The following is a 21,406-nucleotide window of genomic DNA, read 5'->3' as shown; positions in this document are numbered from 1 at the left end:
TGAAGCCAAAGCCATTGTCCTCTGCCTCCAGAGCACACAGCAGAGCTCTAGCTGCTGCTTTGGTTTGTCTGGGCTTTGATCCTGAGGAGGATCTTGTGGAGAGCATGTGTCATTTGCCTGGGCAGATGCCCTCCATACTGTATTGTAACTGCCTTAACCCAATAAAACACAAGTGTAATTGGAAGTTTTGGTATCTTTGTGGTGAATGCACCTTCTTCCATAAGCCTTTTGTCGCCTTAACACTTTGCCTGTAAAAAATTATCCTCCACCTGGACACCCACAAGAAGTCTTTGTTATTACTTGCATTTTCCTTGCAACTGGGAAAGAAATTAAAGGCTGCTGTAAGCACTTCCAGCAGATGAATTCTGGAAATATAGTCAATTAGTTTCCCAGCTATGCCAGGCAGGCATGCAGTAGTGTTACTCCATCTGCTCAAAGATGCTGGATAGCATGGGTGGCACTTAGCACACAGGATGGTGGAGGTATGAATCAAGTGAACAAACCTGTGGACAGATTGCCACTCAAGGAATTCTCATTAAAATGCTTATAACAGAGATCACCAGTCCAGCTGCTTGGTATAACAATTGTCAGAAAGGAGGAAATGGAAAGATCTTTTAAAGAATGAATAGGTACATTTCAAGATCTGACCTAGCATCTCTCAGTTGTCAGTTTGATGTTACTTGAATTTGAACAGGTTCTTCAAGGAGTGATCCCCAAGATGATTCAGGATAGAGGTAAGAACAGGAGGTGTGGCAGGAAACTACCAGACCACAGAACTGACTAGGCACCAAAAAAAAAAAAAAAAAAAGGCACAAAACCCTCACACAATTACAAAAACTAAACTCCAAACCAAAACAATCTCTGGCTCCCCCTCCCTCAAATGCTGCTTGAGCACCATGCCCTGTTTTACTCTGTTAATGTGAACATAGGTGACCCCATAGAAAATGCCAAGGAACAGAAGCAATCAAAGGGTCAAACTGTTGATGTCCTCCACCTTCTCCACCAAGCCAGAGAAATTGCTGTCCCAAGACACGCCCTCACTCATTATTTACAGCAGAGTAATCTGCATTTTCCTTTTCCAACTGCTTGATGCCTCCCACTAACCTTAATTTTCTACATTTCCCTCCTCGGTGTTTTGTTTTCCCGGACTCCACAACTGGCTGGGAGAGGTGAGCTGTGACACTGTGCTCTGCATTCTGTGAGGATGCATTTACATGCCCATAGTCACATTAGAAGAGCCTTTGGGTAATGCAGAAACCTTCTTTCCTGCAGAGAGGAGAAGGGAGCTCGGAAACAGATGCAGGTGGCTCTGGCAGCAGGGCTGCAGGTGCAGCACAGGGCCCTGCAGTCTGTGCTCACCTCCAGGCAGCAGGAGTGGGACACCTCAGGTCCCCTGAGCTGAAGACATTTGTAAACGAGCCAGTGGAGAGAGCAGCCAGGAAGCAGCTCCACTGTAGCTGAGGAGAATTAAGACCCTTTGGAGACGAGCTGGCAACACACACTGGGAAGATCAGCCCCACCCCCTGCAAGGTACAAGGCAGCCATCCAAGTACTGCCTGTCTAGACACATTTACAGCACGCCTGAGAAATGGATGGAAAAACACCATTCATCCCCTGCATCCACCATCTCCCCAGCTCCCAGAGCCATAGGCTCTGGCTCAGCTGCAGGAACCCAGATGAATGAGCCACTGAGCCCACATGTCCCACAGTTTGCTAGTCTACGTGTACTGGGGGCTCCCCATCTGTGACAGATGTTCCACACGTTAAACTTCAGCTCTAGGACTGAAAAAACAGGTTACCCAAGTTGCTAAAATCCTAAATGGTACCAGGCACTGAACTGAAGCCATGCAGAGTTAAAACCAACTTATGTTGAGTTTTACACCATAAAATATAAACAGAGAAGAAACCATAAAACACTCTGCCTTGTCAGAGGCCACAACAGGCACCAGATCATGCAATAATCTTTAAGCAGAAGAGCACAGAGGTCTGCAGCACAGAAGATAATCTCCATGAGAAAAAAAAGCTGATTCCTGGGAAGGCAAGGAAGTTATAGAGGAGCTGGGTTTCACCTGCCATCACAGACCAATGCTCTGCAGGTGACACTGCTCAGTGAATAGTCTGCAGGTACCTTGCAACAGCTGCTGGACATGTTTTAACAATCCCAGCTGCAGCCAGATACTAAAATCCACATTTGCCAAATTACAAGGACAAAGCAAAGCCTTGCAGAAAAATCTCACTTCCCCAGGTAATCCTCCTTAGATCCCTTAGGGGCTGGGCTGGCCTGGCCAGATACTCAGCTGAGCTCAACTCACTCCACTGTAGGGCTAAGCACAAGCAGCTTCCTCCCTGGGAAGAGGAGGGACTACACCAGGAGTCTGCTCTCTGAGGGGGATTGGAGTGACAGGGGGTTCTCTGTTCCCAGCTGACGCCAGCACAACCTGCTCAGGATGGCAGCTCCCCTGGAAGACAGAGCTTGGCTGAAGCTTATTGCTGTTCCTGATGTGATGTTTTCTGAAGAATGTCTAATCAATGCCAGCGTTTCAAGGATCAAGAGCCTGTAGGCTGCTGATATGGAGACACTCAGAAAATTACAAATAGGAATTGTGGACAATCCAGAGGACACTTGTAGCAATCTGATTAGTTTCAGCTAAATGTGTGATGGTTTGGTCACAAAGTGACAGACCCTGGCAGCCTTCAGTCTGCAAACACACCTGGCTCTGAGGTGTCTCATCTAACAAGAAGAATGGTCTCATCAGTTCTTTCTCTGACCAATGCAAGGATCCCAAATCTGCACGAGCCTTTGAAGTGAGTTTTTCCTCATCTAATGGTAATAATGAATTAATATGAACATAACAGTGTCAACCCCTGATAGTATTTTGCCACCTGACCTGCTGCCTTATGAGCAAGGGAAGGCTCCCAAGACTGTAGGAATTTCAAGATGTGAAGGATTCAAAACTGTACTTCTTCAAAGTCAGCATCAGCTGCTATGTACCTCTTGCTGAATGACATTGAACAGGATTTAGAAGATGCATCCCAGACCAATGCTGCCTTTCAATTTCAAAAGCCACATCCAGTTATTCTCTGTTACTCTCCAAATACTCAATCTTAAGACCTAGCAGTGACCTTTTCTTGTTATGCCTTCCTGAAATCACTCATGCCACCTTTCCTTGGTTCCTTACTGCCTCAAGTGCCAGATCAGGAGTCGACCAGCTCTGATGCCAACCACACCCCTCCACAACAGGGATCCATTTTCTCCCAGGCCCAGGCCAGGAATTCTGAGTTTCTTTCATGATTCTGGAAGTGAATTTCTTCCTGCCAGACACTGGTCTCATACCTGACTGCCTCTGGAAATGTGAGGCAAAGAAAACCCCTGGGGCCAAAGAAAAATATTAACATAATTAAAAATTAATTTCAGTATAATGATTTAAGCATCTCAGTGACACAAGCATCAGGCTGTTGTATCTTTGGTGATGTGGGGAAGACCTTTCTGGCTTCCTGCTCTAGGGACTCTTATCAGCTTTAATAAGTTTTACACACAGCTGTAAGCATGCCAAATTGAACAGCTCAAATAAAGACCACTTTTCACTGGACAGAAGCACAAATACTGAGGGAATCACAGTTCTTTCTGCCATCCTACATCATGGCAGAAGGGCTGTGGTACAGGCGGACTGCTCACCTTGCTATGCCTCAGCTGAGAGGCAGCAGCACTGCTGTCTCTCTGTGGGGGTCAGGCCAAGGGATGTGAGCAGATGGTTCATGCTACAGGACTCTCTTGAATATTTGTGATGTGGGCTGTGGGCAGCAGGGGAGCCAGGTACCAGGGTTGAGTCCAGCACTAAGTACCCCCGTCAGCCTCAGCTCTGAAGGCTACCAGCATAAGTCTGTGGCCTTTTGCCTTTTTGCAGCCATTGCTGAATTCCCTGAACCACAAGAGTGCTTCTTCCTCCTCAAGACACACACAAAACAAGGGATGGAAAAAGGCACGTGCCAGTGGCTTCTGCAACTTGATGTTGGCAGTGCTACCCATGGACATACTGCACAGCTGCCACTCCTTCTTTTTGCTGGCCTTGCCAAATCCTAATCATCCTGTTTGCCTATGTTCCTTCCTCCCAGACGCTCCATCTCCTGTTCCCTTTCTTGCAGAGGCTGCATCTCTTTAAAGGCTTCGGCTGCCTGCCAGTTTGTTCTCTCTCATCCCAGTTCCCCTCAGCTTTGTCTGAGGAAAGCATCTGGCTTTCCTAAAGGTTAGTTTCTTCAGCTGTTTTTCAGCACATAGTACCACTGAAGTTGACATTACTTTGTAGATGGTTCCATTCTGGCCCAGGAAGGGCAGTATAAAAAGGCTCAAGACAGATCTGTAGACTCTGCTGACTTCCTGCAAAATGCTGGCTGCATCGATACCTCTCCTGATTACCTCATCAAAAGACAAACCAGATGTTCTCTTGTGGAAGGAGGGAGCAGTAAGCAGAAAGCATTGCTACAAAGCTACCTTCGTGCCATGTGTTGCAACACATCCACCAGCTCAGAAAGGCAGCCAGCTCAAGAGCACAAGGTGTCACACACAGAGCATAGGAATGGGTCCAGGAACTCTGGCCAAGGACCTTGGAACCACTCCTCTCTTTGTGGAAGTCTGTGCCGGCCAATTACACATAAGGGCCATAGTTTTTAGATATTTTCTTGATCAGCACCCTGCATTTCAATCAACTCTGCATGTACAGGCAGTAAGACACACCTTGTCCTGAAGAGCCTCTGGCACGAACCATTACCTTTCCCAGTGCATTGGCCATTCCCTTGAGCCATGCTCAAAATGCTTTAGAGAGTAGGAGAAGGATAGGGAAGGCAGAAAGCTGGTTTATCCCAAGCTGTCTGGCAGATTCAAATGCCTTTATTTACAATTCCTTTACCTTTGGTCCTCAACAAACAGATTTCTAGATTTTTGGGCTTCAGAAGTTTAAAATAATCTTGGTTAACTACATAACCCCGTCTCACCCAAAACTGCTTCCAAAAGAGCTCTGCAAGATGTTCAGACACACAAAGAGCTGTGATCAGAGCAAGCTTTCTCCAAAGATTTGGTAATGGTGGAGAGCAAGCAAGGCCAGCAGCTGGGGGAGTTGTGTCAGAAGCATGACAGAGCATCCCACTGTGTTGCACCTTCACCTGACCAATGTAATTAAAACATACAGACAACAGATGCAGATTAACCAGGCAGTTCATCATCACCTAATTGTGAGGCAGGAAAGGTGTAGCTTTTCCAAGTCAGCGTGTTCCCAGGGAGGAGACTGTGTTCTCTGACAGACACTCTTCACATTGGCAACATCAACAGGGAAGCAAGAACATTTTGCTACATCATTTTTGTGCCAGCACCAACTTTGCAAGTCTAGATCCAACTTCTCAAAGGGATTTAAGTTCATTCTCTTTTTGTCTGAAAAGTCCTGTCTTATCTATAGAATGTGCATAAGAAAGGATGGTAATATGCTAGAATATCTTTAAAAGTCTGAAGGAGTGATGCATTACCACAAATAGATGAGGTCGCTAGCGAATTATGCAGATTACTCCAGAGTACTAGAAATAAAACCATTAAACTGACCTGCACATCAGCTATTTCATGCATGCCTTCCACATCACAGAGGAAACAGTTCTGAAATTACTGGGACAGGTTTAAACATTTTATTGGAACACTCTGTCTGCCACCGTAGGTTATGAATCAAAAACCAACAGAGTTCAGGATGAAGAAAAAAAAAGCTACTCAGTGCTTAAAAGCACCTCTGAAACACACTTGGCACTAATTTTTTAACGCATAAAAGTCCCATCTGAAAACCCTCTGGACGTTAGAGAAATAAAATTGAACACCCTGCTGGAACATTTCCAGTCTTGGACAGCTCCTGTGATCCTGCAGAGCCACAGAGGAGCAGACCTAGAAACTGTCAGACAAGGCTAGATATACACTGTGTGTGTCTCAGACACTGTGTCCTAGTGATTTACACGATGGGGTGGATAAACAGCAGGAGGGGGGCAGGAAATTACAAACCTGAAGGAAAGGAGAAAACTTTTTTGTGGTAAGGCACACATAAGTTTGATGTTTTTCCTCAATACATTTCAAAGCACACCTTTGAAACTGCTGAAGAGTCTGCAACATTAAAACAGCTCTGGAAGGAGGAAGTTACTGAGCAGAATACCGATTAAGCGGTCAGAAAGGCACGGGACTTAACATGAGGCCCTTACACTTATTCTCATCAGCGTGAAAGGTTTTTCTTTATTAAGGGGAAGATTACACTAGAAGTTGCTAAGGAGAAGACATTCAAGGGTCTAACGTTTTTCTAAGACATCATCACTTCTGTATTCTGCTCTGCTCTTTTATATTCTGCTCTTTGGGGATGGATGGCAGTCAAGGATGTTTTTGCAGTCTTCTGTGCTTAGTGAAGTTAATTTAGCACAGACATTTTTCCACTCCTTATTGATTTCAATTTTCACTTCTCCATGGAAAGTTTAGCTTTCTTGATGCAGTTTTCATCCCCATATTAGGGCAAGAATTCTGTTTTTAAAGAAACTAGATCTCTGCCTAGGAATTAATTAAAAATCTTTCTAAGTTAACATGAAAAAATGTTGCTGATTTTTTACATTGTGAACTAAGAGGACAGACATTTTGAGATGTTGTATAAATACAACACATTAGGATGGTTTCAGGGCTAGTGATGTTTGTGTTTGTTAGATACTGAATGATGTAGCTGGTTAAATTCTGCCCAGTATAAACTGGTTTACTTTGTGCAGCTGTGGTACACATGTGCACACACATAAAAGCTAAGCAGATCACTGTAACAGGAAAGCCTAATTGGTAGGACTGGAAAAAGAAATATAACACAGCAGTATGGGAGGACTGGAAAGCCAGAAGAAAAGAAGAGTTACTGAGAAAAGCATGTTATTGGCACTTAGCTTAGCAGGCCACTAAGATCCCAGTACAGCTATATTTATCTCCTGAGAACATGCAGGCTGGGCGATAAAGAAAAATTAATAAATCCAAATGATTCACAGAGGTGGGGCAGGATGGGGAGACTGATCACAGGTAGCCCCCAAAAGGTACAAAACAGCAATTCCAAAACTAGCTGTAAGGTTTCCAACCTAAGAAGTATGCAGGGAATGTGAAGAGGACACAACCACCAGCACTCCTAGTCCTCTGTGTCATCACAGAGCATCCCTGACTGACCTGTTGGACACAACCATCGTGGTGCCTGAGTGCTGGGCTGACTCAGGCATTTTGGTGATTCAGTATACAGATACAGGAGTGTCAGGGAATGAGAAGTTTCAAATGATTGAAACTTCAGAAGATTGAAAAAGATTTTGCACAGCACTTGCAACATTGTAGAAACAGGCAGCGCAGAAACAAGCATTGCAAGGCCCCTCCCATGTACTACCACTGCATTCCTCTTGAAAAAAGCATTTTTGTTTAATTAGAATTCCTGTCCTTTAAGTTAGGCAGACCTTCTACCTCACGCTGTATACCCAGGACACCACCTCCAAGTTTCCCAGAGCTGCGTAAGTTTTAACAACCACAAAGTACTACTTGGAGTGAGGATGATACTTCTGTATTTTGTGTCATTTCTGTGGCTGAATCACACTCTGTAATCTGTTTGAAGACAATAGCAGAGTGGTATTTGCACCATTTCTTTAGGATCCTGTGGAACAGAAGTGCAGTTAGTGCAACAGAATGAATAAGGCCAGAATGGTAAAAAGGACTACAACCTTGTGTAGTTGCCCAAAGAGACAGGGAAACTAAACACTCCTTATACTCCACAGTAAAGTCATTCTGATGGGAGGTACTAAAAGCATTGCAGAAATTGTGAATGGTTTTAAGGCCATTAAGTGGAGTATTTTTTCGAGCTTAATTAAGGTAGGAGAGTTAATTATGGGGAGAGGGACAGGCAGCTTTAATCCTTCAACACAGTGTCTTTAACTGTGTCTTCCAAGTTTATTATTATATTCTTTTGAATACCATAATAAATTCCAAGTTACTTGGAAACCTGCTCCATGACAGGATCCTACTCCTAGATAATGTCTTCCATCAGACTACTAGGTCAAGTTTTCAGGAGACATCTTCTTGAGTTCAAACTCCCTGGTACACCACCTCTGTCACACATTGAGGAGCCAGTGTAACAAATAATACATTTCTTTTATTGTTGCTTTGTAATATAAAATTATTAAATCCATGAATCTACAGTAAGGGACAGTAAAAAACCCCAATTGAATAAGAGAAACATGACATAACTAAGTCATATGCTAAAACAAGGACCCACCAGAAGTCTTTTCCTGTGACACTTTCCTTCCACAGCTCCGTATCACAATGACATTTGTACAGCCTGCTCTGTGACCAGTGTTGGGTGGCTGGAAAGAATGGCACAGACACTGTCACCCATGTGCTAACAAGGGAGTGAAATCTGGAAAAAGTGCAGAGTGTTAAAAAAACCCCTCTACAGCAGGACATGGATTAAACACTTCCTTTTTTTACTTGGCTCTAATGTTATTGAATGGGACTCCTGAGGCAGGGGTGTTCAAGGCCAGGCCAAGGTGCCAAACTTATTCCAGGCCTAGAGAACATTCTGCACTGCAGGTGACCTAAGAGACGAGTACACACAGTGCCTTGTGCCACTGGACACAGCAGCACTTCCAGTCACTTCTTTCCAAGGACACAGATGCTGGCAATGGCTACAAGGACAGTGTGTTAGACTGAGATGGGATTTCTCACCAAGGAGGTACATGATGAGAGACTAGGACACCACCAGGTTTTTCTAGAAAAATAATTACTATCAGGTATGGAACAAGAGCCCCAAGCAGCTGCTGAGTCTCCAGGCAGCTGGATTAATTTTAAGTATATGGCCTGCTTTATCCTCAATCACAAGTTCAATTACTCTGTCCTTGCACATGGGAAACCAACAGTGAGCATCTGAAAACAAACTTATCCATACTGGTCTTACTGGTGAACTGTCCAGGCTCTTCCACCCACCAAGAATGCACCAAACCAATTAACCAAAAGAGATGTTTGAACAAGATCATCCTGCCTCACCAGGAAGTGAGATCTTCTTCAAACACCTCCTCTTCAGGTCCCTCCAGGAAGGAAAAAAACCATTTTTACTACTGACAGGTCCAGGTGATACAGTCCCACTGAAAGAGGATGCAGCCTGCAACCTCCTCAGTCCTCTCTGAGCTCACTGTCTCAGCGTTGCATCTGCCAGATCATGCAGTCCCTGCCTGAAGACCAGCTCCTTGAGTTGATCCAGTTTCCTGTCCCTTAAGGCCTCCTGAATGGCACTGAAGAAACCAAAGTAGTGCTGGAAGTTGTGCATCATGAGCAGGACGCCGGCCAGCAGCTCGTTGGTCACCAGGAGGTGATGGACGTAGGCACGAGTGTGCCTCTGACAGCAGTAACAGCTGCATCCTTCCAGCAAAGGACCAAAGTCATCGTGGTATCTGAGGAAGAAGCAATGTTGGGCAACATCAGAGCTAAGAAGACCCATCCAAGCAATAAAGAATACACCTCTAAACACCTGGCCTTTTGCAGGGACCCGGGCCTTAAAAGTCCTGAAGTCCTTAATCCAGACTTGCTGACAACTCAGACCAGCAGCACTGGCACAAAGGACTTCAGATGTCAGAGGTGGTTTGGGTTGGAAGGGATCATGTAGCTCCCACACCCTGCCGTGGTGTAGGACCACGGCTGCTCGAAGTCCCAGGCCTCCTCATGCCAGAAGTCACTTCAGAGCCAAAAGGCCACACGTTTAAGTCAGAATGTGTGACTACACCACAGCTAACAGCAGAGAAGAGGCCTCATCTGTGCCTTCCCTGGCAGAAAAGCTGCAGTGCAGGACACCTATCACACAGTTCATGAAGGAGAAAGCCACCAAAACCACAGATTTTAATCTAATCCCACTATTCACAAAAACAGTATTCCACTCTACTGTGAGATGCTCCATTTCACAGAGAGAGCAAAGCAACACAATTGTCTACTCAGACAGCCTGGAAGTACCTGTGACAAAGAGAAGGAAGGACAAGAAATAACAATGGCCAAATTTTTTGTGAAGTATCTAGAAATAGCAGAACTGCTCTCCAGCTGCCCAAACTGAGTCACAGAGTAGAGGGTCTCCATAGTTTCAATAAAATCCAGTATCTCAAGATGACCCAAGTTAGATGTGGAAGACCAAAGTGATTCCCAGACCACCTTTGTAAACCTATGGTCTTCCAGCTGAGACATAATTACAACCACAGAATGTTTGCTAGATAAATGATCAGAAAAGCTCTGGCTCTAGGTCAGGCATAAGACAGCACTTTCAGAGATAGGCTGTTGCCTGATAACAAGCTAGAATATTTGTCCAACACTCTCCACTCAATGTCCAGAAGTACTCTCTTCAACAGCTTCATGTTTTATGAAGTCTCTCATCCAGTTGCAAATAAATACAAAGGACAAAAGCATCATATTAAGCCATACAGCTGCAGGTACCCTCTCCACAAACTCACATACTTTTTATCCTTCAGACAGATCTCAAATGGTGTCATTTCTGGGTCAGCTTTGGAGACTTCCTCCTGGCCTTCTTGAGCACCATTCTTCTCCAGGTCCTGGGTCCCATTTTGTGTTAAAACTGATTAAATTAAAAAGAGGACAGCCTTAGAACAGAGAGCAAGGGCAGAGCAAGGGTAGCAACCTTAGAGTAGATATCTCTGCTACTTTCTTGCCAATGGAAAACTGCCACAAGTTTCCACCTCTCTCTTCTAGAAAGCAGATATTTTACTTTAATTACTGTAGATTAGTTAACACAAATACACTCTTAGATGATCAAAACAGCAAGAGACAAGTGAAAACTAATCGACTAAAACTAATCAAAAGTTAGAGCTGAAATAACAATATAACTTTTTGCTGCTCTACTGAGCTGAATTCTTTATAAAATGTCAAAAGCATTTTGTCTGAACTGCATGCTGAATAGAACGCCATCACCTGAACAAATGGATTTTATTGAGATTTTGTTAGAGTAGACAGGCAACTCATCTGCATTCAGTCATTCTATTTTTCATTCTGTGATCACTCAGGGATTTAAATGCCTCTTGTTATTTTTTAAAAAAACAAAACCCTGCAAGCAAAAGAGGCTGGTAGCACTAATTCAGGAGAGGTAGGTTCCTCATCTGCTTTTTCAGCATCTATCTGAAAAATAAAGAACCATTCTACGATTTTATAGGTTTGCAATTTTATGTTTGTTTTTAAAGAGAAGGAGATGAATCTGGAAATACCAATATTACTGTTTGCATAATCCACGCCTACAGTGTTTAAAACAGACATGGACAAAATCACTGCCATTACTCAGTGCCTTATAATTTAAGAATAAACTAAGACAAGATAATGAACAACAAACAAAGAAAAGGGTTAAAAAAATAGCAGTAAGCACAAAAAACCAAGATGTTCTGTTCTATTCAGCTGGCTCTGAATTATCCAGGCATGAAAAGCCACTAGGTTCTACCCAAGAGAAAAAAAAAGTAAAATGTTTCCCTGTATTAAAAACATTTAATAGGCCAAAACAAACAAGCTGCTTTTTGAAACACATCTGATTGGTGCTTTAATGGGTGACACACATTCCCATCTCACAGTGTAATGAGTTACAAACAGGGCATTTTGGTTTTGATATACATCTATGAATGCAAGGACTGAGAGGAAAACTGCCCAAATAAATGGGAAACTTCTGACAGCTAGAAAAAAAGAACTTCAAAAATATATTACTACAACAGACACATTTTAATTTAATTCTAGAGATCACTTAATACGTCCAGCCTTCACTGCTTAAAGGTAACAGAAAATTTGCCAATGATGTCAAACTAAAACCCTTCTAGTCAGGGAGTGTTTAAGAAATATTTAATCATCACATTTTGGCAAACGAGACATTCAGAGGCCTCAATTTGTACTCAACCAATTCCACACCAAAGCACCTTGTTTTCAAAAGCAACACATGGTAGTGGAATCCCATTTTTTCCAGGGGTCACTGCATTTATTTCAGGAACAAAGCCCTCAAATACAGATCCTTCCCAAGTATGAATTATGCTTACCACAATATAAAATGTCAAAACTGTAGCAACCATCAAGAAGCCTACCTGTTGCTTCAGGATCTGGATGGTAGTTGTAACTGAAAACCAAGGCACAACCTCGCTCCGTCACTTGGAAGGGAAAGAAACTCTCAAAAATGTCCACTCCCCTTTCAATGCACTCAAGCACCTCATCTGGTTTGCCTACACCGTGAATGATTCTGCAGGAGACACATAGGAAGACAAATCTACAATATTCTGGGTAGAAGCAACCAGGTACCTGAAGGAAAAGACATCCAGGTCATGTGCAGCACATGTAGTTTATCTCTGCAACTGCTAACAATCATCACTCAGAATTCCATGTGCTTCTACTTCCACACCTCCAACCTATCCAGTACATAACAGGCCCCCAGTTCATTATTTACCCTTTGGAAGAGAGCAATAACCTCTCCTTTACTCCAGAAAAACTCCATTGTGTTTGAAGTGATTTGCATCTGATTTCTTTCACATACACATAAATACAGTTAGATTCATAACATCTGTGCCATAGAACACATATTATCCTTAATCGTGTTTGTGCCCCAATGAACTACCAATTCCCAGATACATGGACCCTTTTGCTTGTTAGCTGTTTAGAAGACAGTCTAAAGAGTCTCAACAGGGACAGCAGTGGATGGCTGGTCAAAGATTCAAGTCTTTCAGGTGACACACATCCTACTTCACTTGGGAAACTGCCTGGGGAAAAACACACTAATGAAAAACGTCATTAGAAAGAGAAAACCTCCTTGCTTTCATCTACCCTCCTCTTTACACTCTACCTGCTCAAATGATTTACCCAAAATGTGGGCTGTAACATCTCCTGACATTAAGAATCAGGAAGAGCCTGGCTGGATTGCCATCAATGGTAATAGAGATCCTGCTGGCAGCCAAATTTAGCTGGCAGCTTCACCGAGGGAGGGTAAAGTGTAAGAGTAGAGCAGTGCCTGCTCTCCTGCAGGTGCATGGCTGGGCTGAAAGCAGTAGAAGTTAATGTAGGGCAATGAGCTAAACAGATAATTAGGAAAATACACAGGGGCTGATAAATGAAGTCACAAGGTGCCATTTTCAGTCACTTTTCTAAGTCGTTCAATTAAATAGATGAGCACGGAATAAGGATAGGAGAAGTTTACAGCATGAGTGTTTTATGTTTCAGGTTCCCATGACAGGGAGAAAATGATATGCAGAAGTCAAAACAGTAGCTCTGCATATATGATCAAAGCCTTGCTGAAACTCATCTCTGCACAGGTAAGGACAAACATTGTTCTTGCAAGGGTTCCTACACTACTGGAATGGAAAACAAATTTTATCAAGAGACTTCAGCCCCTTTAGGTACATGAAAGGACTCTTCATAAAAAGAGTACACTCATAAGACCATTTTACCATCACACAAAAAGCAGCCACTTCTTGAGTGAAGCACAGAAAGTGTTTGTCTTCTAGAGAATTTTACACTGGGGTAGAATAGAGCATAAAAACAACTCCTTCAGCCAGAATGGCAAGGGTGATTTTCAGGAGCAAGGACTGCCTGAAATTCACTTGAGGTACTTTCCAAGACCCCCCAGGGGCTAACCAGCTCTCTTCCTATCAAGAGGTCAGAAACAATTGTCTTAACAAGACAAGCAAACTATTTGATAGATGAAGCAGATGCACTGATAGCCACTGAGGTTAGCTGAGCAGATTGGACTCTAATGCTCCCAGGGGATCTTTTAAGTAGCTCAACCAGAAAGGATAGCAACAACACAGCAAGCCTCCTAATTGTCAGGAAAATTCAAAGCCCAGGCACCACTAAGCAAGAAAAAGCTGCAACACCAGACACAGTGCTCTTGCATTTAATTTCCTTTTAAACACCATTAAGTCAGAGCAATGCTCTGCTAGCAGAGGGATGCAGGAACACAATGGGGCCTCAGTCATTCTATTCAGGAAATGATGAAAAAGGCAACCATATTATTTCTGTAGCAGTTGCTCTGGTAAGAGCAATCCAGTGAGCTCAATCCAATAAAGCAACCTCTGCACTTCTGAACCACTAGCAAATATTAGCACAGATTTTCAAGAAGTCTTTAGTTACTGTTAGTCAGTTACAAGGATCAAGAAAGCTGCCACTCCTGTCAAGTCCTTGGCATGGGTCTGATGGGCACAACTAACAACTCAGATACGCAATAAGCCCACACTGTCCAAGAAGAGAATACCTCTGTTGTGGGCCAACCTGTATCACCCCACGTAGTGCACAGGCTCAGTACCTCAGGGACTATCAAGACCATGCAGCAAGCCCTGGCTGGTTCTGCCAGCACCCCCTTTCTATCATCTGCCAGTTCAGGCCAGAGAGAACTGGAAACATGACAGTTTCACTAAAAAGAAGTCCCTGCAAAATATCTTGATAATAACGTTCTTGATTGAGCTGAACTTCAAGAACCTCAAAGACCAAATGCAAGTAACTCTGACATATCCTACCTGTAACTCTTCTTAAAAACTCTTCCTCAAACCTACAGCATGAGCAAAGCCTGGTGCCAGCAGCAGCTAAAGAAGTGTTGAAGACTGCAGCCTGACAATGGTAAAATTTATGCAGCCTGGCATACAAAGAGCTGTGCAATACTGCGATTATTTCCTACAGGAAAACACTGCACAGCAGCCTGTAGATGCTTCTTATAATAGGACAGATGGATTTCTTGGGATGTTGCCCACACAACTTACCTTGGTTTATCCTCTGGCAGCTCTGCTGTGACAGAAGCTATCAGTTTCAACTTGGTCTCCTTGGCCATGGCACTTCCCTGGAAGCCATCTAGCAGAAAGCCACCCACGGGCCTCTTGGCAGTCTCCCTGGCTGATCTGAGCCTCTCTTCCAAGATATCTCCACCTTCAATTGCCCCAAACATCACACTTCTTTGCAGTTCCTGTCCCAGGAGAAAGCTGCAAGTGTTAGAGCCTGCTCTGCCAAAGACATGAAAGACATCCCACAGCCCAGACTTCAGATGCCTGCTACTTAAGCCACATTCCCAGGAACTTGCCAGAATCATGGGGTTTCATCTCATGTAGGCCTATTCCCCACACAACACTGTGAAGTCCATGTGTAAGAAACGGGACTAGTAGAGACAAGATTTTGCTCCTTGCCTTGACACTAACTCACTGAGAATTTTAATGCCACTCTTCCCACCTCCCTACAGAAGGCAATAACCACACACCATCCTTGTACATTTTATGGATGGGGTCTCAGCAATGGATGTCTTAGTGCAAAATATAAAGGTGCCATTATCCCGGTTGTCAGACACCAGATGTCACAGGGATTTCCCTTTCAGGAAATACAAATACCAACTCCTGTCACCTGTTTTTCCTGGTAGTGCAGTGTCAGATAGTATGTCTCCTTTCACTAAAAGGGAGGGAAGTTTCACTAAAAGCTGCTGGAAGAAATAAAGAATAGCACTGATTCATTCTATCAAATCCTCCCTCACTTGGAACCAAGGGGACTTCAGAGGAAAAAGATGGGTTTTCTCAATCTGAATAAGAAGATCTCATTTTGCCCATGCATCTAATAATCAGGTAAGTGAAAGAAATGCATCACAACCCAAAAGCAGAAAGAAAAATCCTAAAAGGTAGTTGTCCTCAACTAGCAGAGATGAGGAGTGATCCTGGTGCAGAAGACAATTTACTAAAGGAAGGAAGGAAGGAAGGAAAACTCATTGTGCTACTGGTTTTACCTCATTCTGGACTGTAAGCTGGGCACTCTCTGATACACACATTACACAATTTCCTACTAAACTGCATCCTGGGGCTGCTCCAGCATGCAGCACAGACCAAGACGCACATGCAGTGATACTGCCTCAGTATCTGGGGAACCTTACCGGTGACTTTTCTTGCAGCTGAAGGCACATATCCAAGAAGGAAAGTGACCTATCCACAGACTTCTTGGCTCTTTTTCTGCCAGCTTCCCCAGAGATGGTGTCTCCGTCAGAGATGCACTGGAACCAGTCTGGCTGGATGGCCCGCTGGATGTCCATGAACTTGGAAGCTGTCATCTCCATGCGCCCTGAGCTTCCCCACAGGGAGACCGTCTGCACAGGAAGAACAGGGATGAACAGCACTTGCAAAGGACAGCACATCTTAAGGGTGAAAGGAGAGAAGGAATTGAAACACCAGATACTGGAATGATAGCTCATTAGATAAGCTCCCCTGGAGCATGGCTCACATAATCAGCTGCACTTGGCACAATGAATGAAAGGAAATAAATGACTGAACTGGAATTTCTAAGATACTCTTCCGTGAAACCATTCCACTTAACATTGACTTCTCCGTGTTTAAAAATCTGAGATAGAGCAGCTGGCCTCTCATCATACAAATTCATGGCAGAATTGGGGGAAAAAAAAAGCTTGAATTCCCACCGAACTTGTTGTCTAGTAAGCAAAAGCTTATAAAAAGCAGCAAAGGCTGCAATGGCAGATACAATTCGCTAGTTTTCTGTACAAAATGCAAACCCAAGAAACTACTTCCTCTTCCGAGCACTTAACTCACAACACATGTGAATGTATGTGTTTATATAAACCATACAGACTGGGAAGAATACAAAAGCTTGTTAAGCACTCAATCTTAGGACCCCACATTATTTTAGGTCCCAAATCCAGCAACTCTAGAAGGCACTGAAATACCCAAACCAAGGTAAGGAATGGCACGCGCTCATTAGGATTCCACACACGATCTTCCCTCCCTTCACATGCTTCCCATCCTGCCAGCACACACGGGAGCCCATTGCTACTTTCTGATACCCTCAAAAGAATTTAAAGCAAGACAAAAGCACATGGACAGAGAGATTATCTTACCTGAACACCTCCAGGCTAGCAGATGTCATCATTCAATTCACTGACCATTCGGATTCATAAAGTGTTCACATTTTAGCATATTTTGCTGAATCTGTAATTAACCTTGAGTGCAGTTTGGCCATTGCTTTGGTTGTATTATTGTTAGACTTCTGAAACTGCTGCTCCAAAACTTTAAGGGGGTATTCAAGCAGGTAAAGTAAAGGGCTCAAGCCCTTTGGAAGTCAGCTCTTTTCATCTGAATTCTGTTAATGCTTTTTAAAATGAGAATGGGTTTTCAGCCACCAGAAACAGCATATAGCTTGGAGTGTTATGGGCACTTTTTGGGGCCTGAGGGTTTAAACACATTCTCCTAGCCTATGCCAGACAGACAGATTAAGCAGTGCAGTTCTCATGCATACTAATTTGCAAATTGAATTTCATCAGTGGAAGCAAAAAAGATGAGCAGAAGCATTTTTTTTTTTTTGGTCTGGTCCCCACAAAGACCCAAAAGAATTGCAAAAGTATATCATGTGCCTGCTGTCCATCCTGACTACTTCTGGCCTTATCTGCCAATTTCACCAAATTGGAATAAAACCAGAAGTCTCCAAAGCAATAAAATTTTTTGCAAATTTTCAACTAAAGAAAAAGAGCAACTCCAATAGGAGTTCCAAAATTTGTTGTCTACAGAGTAACTGAATAACACAGCAGTTGCATGTTATTCTGCAGCAGCATGTTGTTCAGACAGTACCTGCTGCCTCTTATCATGAGAACATCTAGGAACAGCTGGTAAAGGCAGACAGAGGAAAGTCAGGGTTGCCTGAGCCAGTGTAATCACATATAGTTACCTTCATACTGTCCTCAAGAGGAAAAAAGCTGCTTTAATAAATAAAATGGCCATGCAGCTTAGAGAGCTGAGCATTATCCTGTGATTATTTAAATCCGGACAGTGCTAGACTTTCTGGCACAGAGCTTTCTGTCCCATTGCTTTCAAAAAGCTTCCATAAGTGCTTGTCAGCACAGATCCAGCTGCAGAAGGCCTTACAACAAGGTGACAAAAATCTTCATCTGCTTATTTTAAAAACCCAAAAAATGTCTGAATCAAACTCCCAACACCCAGGCTTATATTGCTGCTCTCACCTCAAAGCTGCACAACAGTGGGACAAGCTTCAGGCATCCCTTCCCTGCAGAGACAGGACTCAGCCTGGATCCCAGCAGCAAGGAATATACACTGACAGCTGTATGGCAGGAGTTATCCTCCGTCACCCCGTGACCCTCCACCAAACGTGGCCATATCCAAACAGGCCTTGGGACTGACTGTATCTGAGCAGGTGCCAGGAGCTCCAGCATGAAGCTGTGTCAGGCAGCAGAAAGTGTGTGGATTGTACAGGCAGTGTATGTTCCTACAGGGTAGAACAGGCAGATGTCTGCAACTGTGCATTCCTGGATTGCTGAGCCATCCTCCCGCAAAAATCCTATGTCCTTCCCCTTTGTAGAGGGGGGCCTGTAGCAGCTTGTATGTAAATACACACACAGGGGTTCAGATTTACTCTTTATCAGTGGCATAAGCATAAGCTTGTACAGCAAATATGGCAAAGCACAGGTATTTTCTTTTAGTGCCATTTAAACCACAAGGGCATGGTAGTCCAGAGCTCTCCTGTCTACGTGAACTGCCACTTAACTGCTCAGGAACCATTTGGGGAACATGCTGCCAAGTAAGAACATGTACAGCTTCACTTAGTTGGAGGTATGAGCACGTAAACAACAATCCTCTTTGTGCAAAGATTTATTTTGCTAATCTTGTGGCTGTCTGAGCACAGCCACAGAGATGAAGGGAGGACTGGCAGATTTCTTTTGGGACCTTAAGGTGGACCCTTTCAAATCTTTAGAGCTACTGTACCTTGTTAGTGTTGTACCCAGAGGGGCAGGGAGTGACTGGGTCATGAAGGGAGCAGTAGAGCACAGCATCTGGCATACCTGAAAACAGAGACAGATCCAGAGCAGAGTTCCATGAACCAAAGCAAAGCTAATGCAAAGATGTGGCTTGCAGATCTGCGAAAGAGAACAGGGTATTTTCCCCCACACAAGTACATCCATTCTGACAAAGAAAATATCGTTCATCTATCTCTCAGCAAGCACTAAAGAAGGCAGACTTCTTCCACAGCTTTACTAACCACCTGGAGAAGAGTGCAGCAGCAGGACAGACCATGAAACAGTACCCTTTGGTGCTGCAGCCTGCATAGCTGCTTTGGGATTTATTTATGTTACTTCTTGATTAGTACTCCACCTATTAAAACTTCCCAGACCAAACAGCTGACTCACTTGACCACTCAACTGATACACTGGTGACACCTGACACAATCCAAACTAGCAACAATCTCAAGCCTAGGACTTCTAAGGAAGACCAAAGCAGAATCATAGGATGGTCTGAGTTGGAAAGGGACCTTAGAGATCATGCCTCATGGGCAGGGACACCTTCCACTAGACCACGTTGCTCAAAGCCCTATCCAACCTGGCATTCAACATTTCCAGGGATGGGGCATCCACAACTTCTTTGGCCAACTTGTTTCAGTGGCTCGCCACCCTCACAGAAAAGAACAGGAGAGTGAGATAATGCATCAATTACACAAATGAGAAATTTGTCAAACCTCACGGACTGGAGGTTTCAAATATCAGAAAGCTAGACAGTATGTCTCAGTGACATACAGCCTTCTCTTCAGAGACAGTCACTGAAACTGGCAAAGCCTCCTGGGCGTTCTAGACAAAGACATTTTTCAATTTTTCTTGAAGGAGTAAATTGCTCCAAACAGGCAAAATTTATTGAAAGTTGGGTGCAAACCTCCTTTGGAAAGCCAAACCATAATTATTTTATATATACATAATGAAATGCATGTCCCAAATTTTTATGTGCCTTTAAAAAAACTAAAACAAACAAAACAAGCTTTGGCAACCCTTTTTTTTTTCCTTGCAAAATGTGCTAGATTCCATATACAAAGAACTGTCTGCAAATTATAGAAATTAGACATATCATCACTTTGTAGCCTGATTGAAGGATTTTTGGCCATACTAGTGACAACATACTATTTCAAGTCTTCCCTAGCGCCACTCTGAGTGAGAAAATCTCTAAATGTGCAAAGCCTACACCTCTCTGCCTACTGTACTGCCTGAACATGCTCTAGTGGGATCCACGTGCATTCTCTCTCAGATATAAAAGCAAATACTTGTACTTTACCCATAAATTTTGCAGCTCCTTCTTTATACTCTTCCAGAACGTCATGAATTTCTGCCCTGCAATCCAGATACAAGAACACATTAACTAAGCAGACAACTAAAGAGACTGGTGGTTTCATAACTAAGGCTTTTTTTCCTATACTTATGCATTGTCTGACGCTGAACTGGTATTTGCCATCCAGCTATCAGGCAGTGAATCAGGGACAGATGGAATGAAACGCCAGTCTCAGAGCTCAAGAATCACAGCTCATAACCTGGGGCACTCATAATTCTGTGGCAGAAAAGTAAAGCTTTTACCTGCACTGACCAGGGACCACTGACTTGATGGAGAGTACAAAGCTAGACTGTGACTTTTTGGGGAGCATCATTACTGCATTCACATCATTCAACAACTGCACAGGCTTTACCCTGTTAATTCTTCCTTTTGGTTGCAACTTAGCTAGTTTTGAGAGTTAACTGCTGCTCCAGTTTTCCCTTAAATGTTTTCAGGTATTGGGTACGTACCACCTCCCTGGGCAACCTGGTCCAATGTTTCACCACTCTCATTACAAGAGATACCCTCTTATAGTTTCAACCCATTACTTCTTATCCTATCACAACAGGCTCCGTTAAAAATTTGTCTCCATCCGCCCTATAATCCCTCTTTAGGTACCAAAAGGCTGTTAAAAGGTCTCCCTGGAGCCTTCTCTTCTTCAGGCCGAACACCCCCAAATCTCTGCCTGTTGTTATAGGAATGATGCTCGAGCCCTCTGAGCATCTCTGCTGCGCTCCAAAGGACCTGTTCCAAGAGGCTTACATCTCTCTTACGTTGCGGGCTCCAGAGCTGGGTGCCGCACTCTCGGAGGGGTGTCAGTAGAACAGAGGAGCAGAACCACCTCCCTCGCCTTGCTGCCCACCTCAGGAAGATGACCGTGAAGTCACCACGATGAATTTGGCCTAAATACGCTAGGATTCCCGCAGCCCTGCAGCTCTCTCCTCCCCCGGCCCTGCACCGCCCTCGGACGGGGAAGCAGGCCCCGGCGCGGTACTCACAGGGCGGGCAGGGCGATGTGCGCCACGCCGGGCACGCCGCGCACCTCCCGCAGCGTGTCGTGGCTGAGGTGCGGCGCCGCGCCGCCCCGCGTGTACAGCAGGCAGCCGGGCAGCGCCAGCGCGCCGGCCCCGCTGCGGCCCAGCCCCGACAGCGAGCCCAGCCGCCCGCCGCCCGCACCCAGCAGCTTCAGCCTCATCCTCGCCCCGCGGCGCCGGCCGCGGCCGGGGGGAACGGGGCCGCGGGGAACGGGGCCGCGGAGAACGGGGCCGGGGGGAAC

General features: G+C 44.3%; 1 protein-coding gene across 2 annotated transcripts; it reads right to left on the bottom strand.

Annotated features, from left to right (window-relative positions):
- Positions 1–8,145: 8,145 nt before the first annotated feature.
- On the bottom strand, positions 8,146–21,384 carry QTRT2 (queuine tRNA-ribosyltransferase accessory subunit 2). Of its 2 annotated transcripts, XM_066340967.1 has the most exons (8): positions 21,129–21,384; positions 20,098–20,153; positions 18,766–18,842; positions 15,918–16,127; positions 14,773–14,972; positions 12,118–12,269; positions 10,505–10,622; positions 8,146–9,459 (listed from the first exon to the last, which is right to left on the bottom strand). In XM_066340967.1, exons 1-8 carry the CDS (start codon positions 21,323–21,325, stop codon positions 9,198–9,200), a joined length of 1,272 nt encoding a protein of 423 aa, XP_066197064.1. In that variant the 5' UTR covers positions 21,326–21,384; the 3' UTR covers positions 8,146–9,197. The 2 variants fall into 2 exon arrangements, with proteins under 2 accessions (XP_066197064.1, XP_066197065.1); XM_066340968.1 differs by lacking the exon at positions 18,766–18,842 and having other exon boundaries at positions 21,129–21,257.
- Positions 21,385–21,406: the final 22 nt, after the last annotated feature.

The sequence above is a fragment of the Sylvia atricapilla genome, chromosome 2, assembly GCF_009819655.1.
Source record: "Sylvia atricapilla isolate bSylAtr1 chromosome 2, bSylAtr1.pri, whole genome shotgun sequence".
NCBI lineage: Eukaryota > Metazoa > Chordata > Aves > Passeriformes > Sylviidae > Sylvia > Sylvia atricapilla.
Note: the sequence above shows the minus strand (reverse complement) of the source record. Positions and strands in the feature narration are given on the sequence as shown.